Source organism: Penaeus monodon, chromosome 2 (assembly GCF_015228065.2).
Source record: "Penaeus monodon isolate SGIC_2016 chromosome 2, NSTDA_Pmon_1, whole genome shotgun sequence".
NCBI lineage: Eukaryota > Metazoa > Arthropoda > Malacostraca > Decapoda > Penaeidae > Penaeus > Penaeus monodon.
In genome coordinates, this window is record NC_051387.1 from 34,345,121 (window position 1) to 34,352,620 (window position 7,500).

At 42.0% G+C, this 7,500-nt stretch overlaps 1 protein-coding gene across 11 annotated transcripts in view; it reads left to right on the forward strand.

The window, feature by feature from the left end:
• Positions 1–7,500, forward strand: part of LOC119582508 (homeobox protein cut-like) — a 188,871-nt gene that overhangs the window by 93,402 nt on the left and 87,969 nt on the right. For 9 of the 11 annotated variants that reach the window (XM_037930890.1, XM_037930874.1, XM_037930855.1 and 6 more), the window contains one exon: positions 1,233–1,271. The exons of the other annotated variants lie outside the window; for them this stretch is intronic. In XM_037930890.1, coding sequence (XP_037786818.1) covers positions 1,233–1,271 — 39 coding nt within the window. The remainder of the gene's footprint in view (positions 1–1,232; positions 1,272–7,500) is intronic. 11 annotated transcript variants of the gene reach the window in all.

A 7,500-nucleotide genomic window follows, 5' to 3' on the forward strand; every position in this document is an offset into this window, starting at 1 on the left:
TTTTAGTCGGCTACTGTGTGTGCGTGTGTTGTATGCGTGTTTGTGTGTGTGTGTGTGTGTGTGTGTGTGTGTGTGTGTGTGTGTGTGTGTGTGTGTGTGTATGCACGCACGCGCATGTACGTGCGTGCTTGTGCGTGTGTTGTGTGTGTTTGTGACTGCCCGTTTCTGTGGGTGAATGTGTTTTGACTCCGATTGTGTGTGCATGTGTGTTGTTGGAATGCGTTGTTGTGTGCATGTATTTGTTCATATATTCACGTGTCTTCTTACCAGACGCCTTAAAACCACAGAATATTAATTGTTTACTCCTTAACCATAACGTTTGCTCCGACATATCCTGTCCTCGCCTTGATAGTTAAGACGCATGCGGATAAAATTCAAAACCCTTCCCATGTTAACAACTTGAGCAAAGTCTAAGCAAAGTCCTAGAGAGGACTTAGGAAACTTGAGACCGACGGGGAGACGGTAATGACCCAAGAAATTGTTTGAAGATAAAGTGACTGGTATCAGATGTTTTAATTTGTAGAGAAGAAAATAAATGTTTTTTTATTATTATTATTATTCGTGCAGATACGTTGTGATTTACAGTCATGCATTTGCACTGATTGATTTCGAACAAGTCGCTGACCACAAAAGACATAGTTTGAACTCGTACGGCAAGAAAAGGATTAATAATTAAAAGTCACTATTTGTTTTTAAGTTCGTGATATTCAGTGAAGTTAATGTTCTAGTTCTTGACCTGTTTTTCAGAACTTAGTAGAGAACGATCTATAAAATTCATGGGTTTAGGCCTTAGTATTATTTACCGATTGTCTGTGTTCTATAAGATTACATAGTCGTAGACTTGGCTTTAATAAGTATCAATTATTTACTAATCTCTACAGTTTTATTTTACTATTTTCATTATTATTATCATCGTCGAACAGCTCATCAAATGTTACATATCATCCTAGAATATATCCATATCATTATCAGATATATACATAAAAAATAATCCTATCCGGTATTGTTGTTGATCAAAATAATATATATATATTTCTCTTTTTTCACCATCTTCACAAATTACAAATAAGTTGCATCACGGAATAATCTCCCAAAGATCAAAGCTTGTGCAGTCCCATTCAGTCCCATCAACTAGTAGTATGACGAAGGCCACGGCCATTCGACTCCCCCCAATGATATGCAACAATGTATGCTCGGACTCGTAATACAGTGAGCCTTGTTTTGTGTTGCAGCGTGCCGTAGGAAACCTGAAACAGGCCTGACGCTTAATGGTTAGTATTCACCCTTATATTTGCCTCAGCTATAAGATAATACACATCCTGATATAGCGACATGTATATTATACTGTCAATCCTCTCTGCCCCAAGGCACATAACATGGAGAGCTTGTGTTCCCGCTTCCTTTTTCAAGAGTCAAAATTCATGGTTTGGGGGATTTTGTGTACATGTTTCAATGTTCTAATAAAAAAGAGGTTGACTGTATTTTTACATACGTTTTGACGGAATTCATAGGCCCACTCTTAAAAACGAAGTGGTCTCTCCATACTTTCTTTGCTTCCTTTTGCATTCTGTCGTGAAAATCTATTTTATCTTTAAAAGTTTTTCATTTATTAATATTAGCCTTATAAGTATTCTTCATGCTGATTTGCTGATTTCTGCCGTGAATTACGCTGCCTTTATAAGTGAAGCTCGTAGAATAAGGACCAAATCTACAGCAATCTCGCTTCATTAAATTTTACGCCATCGACAATTTTTATCTAAGGCAGCTTTACCAACGAGGTAAGCGAAGATCGGAGTCACTGTTTATATCTCTGCGTCAAAACACCAGTAATTTATACGCTATCGAATACAAACTTAAAAGAGTCGGGGAAAAAAACGAAAGAAAAAAGACCTACCCTAAAAATCAGACGTGAAATATATATATACATACACCAAATATAAAGGTTCTTGCCATCATAAATGTTTTGTGTCGGGGAATTGTCCAAACTTTTAAGCTAGGTTGGCGGCGGCGGTCATTCCTGCCATCTGGCGGCGGGTATGACCAGTCCACTAACCATCGGCGGCCCGTGTGTTATTAACGTGCATGCGAGCTCGTAAATCCATCGCCCTATCACTCTTTCCATGTCGGTCGAGTGTTGTATACTTACATGCTAACTCATAAATATGTCACTTGGGCATAATACTCCCACTATACGATTCGGTTTCGATTCGAGCTGATTGTTAATAGCTAGCCGACGGTGCTATACTGTACGTAGTCCCCAGATATTGATCACGCCGTTGGTGAAGCGACGAGAGACCTCATATTTATCCATTAAGATATATTCCGTGTGTTCATGTAAGTGTGATTAGGTGTATTGATCGAGGTATGGTGTCTCCCTCTCGCATATGGTCGGCGATGAGTACAATCAGACCGTGAATATGACCTTTATGCCATGCCATGAGTCATGTTTCGAATCATTAGCATTGGCCAAAATAGCGTAATAATGATCTTAGCTTGCTTTGTACTAATGATTCCTCTCAGTTAAAATGACGTAATAATGATGGTACGAAATACCTGGTAGGCAAAAGTACGAAAAATATCCTTCGTCGATGGTAATCAAGTTATAATGAAGCCTTTCAAGATGATAGCGACGATGATTTGAATAATTGAGCCTAGTTGAGTGAAGGTAGATGGCGTTTGTTGCCTTGTTAGAGCTGATGGCTGTATCTCGATCGCAAGAGCAGAGTTCTGATTATAACCGCGTATGATCTGATATTTACCTCCATCATTACATACAACGGTAATAACACCAGTCGATGGATTATGCCTGGAGCGATACGCACAACTGTGTTCATCTGTCGGTTTTCCTCTTTTTGTTTTGTATTAAACAAAGAAAAAACTGCTCCGGTGGTGGTTAAATGGGCTGGATGACGGCGAGCGTCAGCGAAACAAAAGTTAAAAGAGCTGCCATGATAAGCGCCCGTTATGCGTGATGACGTTGTGTTTTCGGTGTCATCTCGTTCTGTCAAGTGTCATACATCCCGCAGGTCTCCCGTGGCGGCCACCAATTCCGTGTACGTTTTTCTTCCGGTGAGAATTAATTACTGGGCTGGCTAATTTAACAAGCTAGAATCGTTTGCACTCCACAGTTCAGCAGACTAATCATAGCAATGTTTAAAGCCTTTTAGACGATCCAATTACTTATCCCGTAATCGATTAAGTCCGCGCAGCTTTATTAATATCCTCTCCGTGCTTAATTAACCTGATTTATATCCATAACAATTCCCAGCAACAAATAAACAGGAGGACGCAAACATGAATTACAATGTTTAGCTAACCTACGATACGGCAGAGATTGCATACACGCTGTTGCGGTCACAGAGCACCATACACTAAGAGCCTTTCACAGTCGCACTCATAACGATATACATACCCTACTGGTCCCCATTAGCCTTGAAGCGTAAGAGCGCGTGCATCGCAGAGTTAACGTCTGACTGGCGACAAAGCCCCGTCTCCCAGATCCCTTGACTTCGACATATCAAACTCGACTCGATTTACCGAAAAAGCACGCCAGACCTCAGGCTCCGTCACATCGAATCCTACCCTCCAATCGCCAATCAATCCCCGAAGATACAGAAGTTCTCAGATCCTCAAATACAAAGGAAACAATCAGGGTGTTAGTGTACAGGGTTGGCCGCCTCGATCGACTCCGCTTCAGCATGGTTAGTGTTGCCTAGGCGGGGAAACGTGTGCTTCTCTGTGATGGGAGAGCGACTTATCATGCGTTCTGTTTGCTTTATTACCAGTATTAGGGCTCTTTTGCTGGCTTTAATAAACACTTACATTGTTGATACTGGCGCTAATATTGTGCGTGTTGTTGATGATGTGTTTGTTTTCTGGTTATTTTGTTTTTATGAGTTGCATTAGGTTACGAACCGATACAGGGAGTGCAGTTTGGATTTTCTTTTTCGGGAGACATGTCAACATCTATTTTTTCTTTAACTTCCAAGAAAAAAATTATTAGAACGTTCCCTGGTTTCATAGCCTAACAAACAAATGAACGCCTACGAAGTGTAAATATTGAAGTATTTTTTCCCCTTCCCAGCACTTCGATTATAATTCTGATTGCAATTCATTATCATTTATAATTTGAGGCACAGTGGAATACTTGATTGCGATTATGTTGTTCCCACATATCCGCCACACCATCTCCCCTTGTCTCCAGTTCGAGAGTCTCTCTCTCTCTCTCTCTCTCTCTCTCTCTCTCTCTCTCTCTCTCTCTCTCTCTCTCTCTCTCTCTCTCTCTCTCTCTCTCTCCCTCTCCCTCTCCCTCTCCCCTCTCCCTCCCCTCTCTCCTCTCTCTCTCTCTCTCTCTCTCTCTCTCTCTCTCTCTCTCTCTCACTCTCACTCTCTTTCTCTCTCTCTCTTTCACTCTCCCTCTCCACTTCTCTCTCCCTCTCCACTTCCCTCCCACTCTCCCTTCTTCCCACCCTCCCTCCCACCCTTCCTGCCTCCCTTCCTCCCTCCCTCCCTCCCTTTCTTGTATTTTCGACATCGCAGCCTCTCTCAGGACCCCAATATCTCCCTCGCACATACAAACTCGAGGAAATATTTGGTAAGCAACAATTCGGTTCTTAAAACTTTACTTTTTGGCCAAACTTGCGCTATTTTCGCCCATTGCCCCGTCCTCTGATGCGCAAATAAAGAGGAATATTCACAAACAACACTCTTGTACTTTTGCTCGTTAGCCAACGCTTAGCAGGCGGATAATACAGACAAAAGAAGAATTCTATATGCTTACGAAGAGCCACGGCGCATAAATTCAAGGGAACTATAAGGATAAATCTATTAAAAGTTCTCTAATTCTGTCGTTCGGGGGACCACAAATTGAGGACTCTAATATATCTACGCTAAGGTATTGGCGAGAAGGCTTCCCCCCCAATGGACTTTTAATGGCTGCCACAAATACTTCACCAGGAAAAGTTGGAAGCGAAGGAAAAATCGCCTGTATGTGTGAAACAAAATATTTGTGTTATTCAGTATCTGTTAATACAATTTATAGAACCCAAAACGCATTATTCAGCACTCCCCCCAAATTGTTTTTAGATGTTTCATTTCATTGTGAACAAAAGCACTTTTTTCAAGTTTGTACATATTTTGGCAGATCGAGTTTTTTTGGGGGTCGCATAAATATACAATGACAGTGGTGCTTACGTGAATGTCTAAGCTAATTGTATCATTTTATAAAACTTGGGCTTTCCATTCGACATTGTTTTATAGCGAAGACACGAAAGTTCACGATGGCGCCGACTGAGGGGTCAGCCCTCGTCCAGGCGCTGACGTCGGCCTGGGGAGGACGAGACGTTTAACGAGGCTGCGTATGGCAAAGGTCATATATTATTTAGCAGGCATAAAAGGCCTTTCTAACAGGAACAACTCGAGATTTATGGCTTCCCTCACCCGTGCAATCGTGCCGCCAAGCTTTGTTTCGTCTTCCTTCACTAACCTTTTATTTGCTTATAGATTTATTTCGAGATCCACGTCATTTGCTTCTCTTCCACCCTCCCGCAGCAGAGCAACGCAATACCAGGTGTCTCGGAGGTCCGGGCCGATACTAATACGTAAATAGCACCACCCTTAAAGTGTTTAATGAAGGCCTTGTTTAGTTTTTACCCTGAGGCGGTCTTAGTGCCCCATTCATACAGCCAGATGGCGCGCATGCCCCGGCCAGATAATGGGGGATTTTTTGTAACGTGACGAGTTTATCAGATCGGCCATTTTTCTTTTTTTACACTTAATTCCTCTAGCTGTATTTCTTTTGTGGATTTTTTTTTGCCTCTAATGATAAAGATCTTTTGCAAAAAATGGTATTAAATTTTTTTTTTGTCTCACAAGTCGCTTCATCCCATTTATGAATAATGTTTGGCCTATGATTTTAACAACTTGTAACAACCCCCACATAAATGGCTTGCGACCCGCGGCCACCACATGCGAGAGGGGGAGGAGAGGTGTCCTGCGAAGAAAACAAACTCAGGAGCGGGAGACTGTGCTTGCATGAAGACGAAAGGGAAAGAGCGAGAGGGGCAGGGAGGGAGGAAGGGAGGGAGGGGAGGAAGAGAGAAGGAGAAGGAGCCAAAAGATCATTCTTCCGGTGGATGTTACCCCAATCACGGGGTTCGCTGAGTCATGTAACAAGCAGTGAGAAGATTGGCTAATCACCGCCAAACCATATTACGCAGCCTTGTTAATCATAGCGCCTAACGGCACGCTTTCAGCACGTAATAAGAAAACGGGAGTATTGACTTCTAAGACGCATTAAGGAAGCAGCTCCGTCTTGGCCCTGCTACAGTGACCCAGCGCCGCCACGCTCCCCTCCTGCACTGACAGAGCGCATGATGGAGTGCGTCGATTTCGTAAAAATTCGCCAAAAAACACGTTACATGTAATTAGCGGAGCTGTACCGCGGGGGGTCGGTCCAGGCGGCCGTTGGGGGGAGAGGGTGCCATAGGGGGAGGGGAGCAGGGGAGGGAGGGGGTGTACAATAATCCTGAGGAGGGGGAAGGCAAAGGGGGGAGGGGGTCACCGAGCGGTATTATAGCTGTGTTGCAATGCGGATTTATTAAGGTTTGTTTTGGCTCAGGATTAGGGATTAGTGTAAGGGGTGTGCTAGGGTGGAGATCTGCGGCCGCCGTTTGATTTGCCAACTCTTTTTTCTCAGAGAAATCGATTCAATCATTTATACATATATATATATATATATATATATATATATATATATATATATATATATAAACACATACATACATATGTATGTATACGTATATACATATGTTCGTGCACACACACACACACACACACACACACACACACACACACACACACACACACACACACACACACACACACACACACACACACACACACACACACACACACACACACACACACACACACGAGAGTGTGTGTAAATGTTTGTGTATACATACACATGTATGTATATTTGTGTGCATGCAATTATGTTTTTAGATAAATATAGTTAATAGATTCTAGTAAAACGTTATAGTATTTACATACGAGGTCCTATCTCTTCATTAGATTCTCAAGAACTTGCATTTTAATTTGCGAACCTTTTATAAATATTTAATAGCTAATAATATCAGGTATGTAATGATTTCAATGGTAAGATAGTTTCGAGGAACAAATCTGATTTTTTTCAATTAACTTCAATAAGTGTAAATGATTTCCTTGTATTTAGCTTCTCCGAATCCAGGAGCTGCTTGGATTATCGAAGTCAAACTTTTTGCTTGCATAGCTACTATGTGTGTGTGTGTGTGTGTGTGTGTGTGTGTGTGTGTGTGTGTGTGTGTGTGTGTGTGTGTGTGTGTGTGCGCGCACGCGCGTTTATACATAAAAGATTTTACATTTTCTTTCACTTTATTTCCTTGCTCTCTTTCACTAAAAACACACACACACACACACACACACACACACACACACACACACACACACACACACACACAC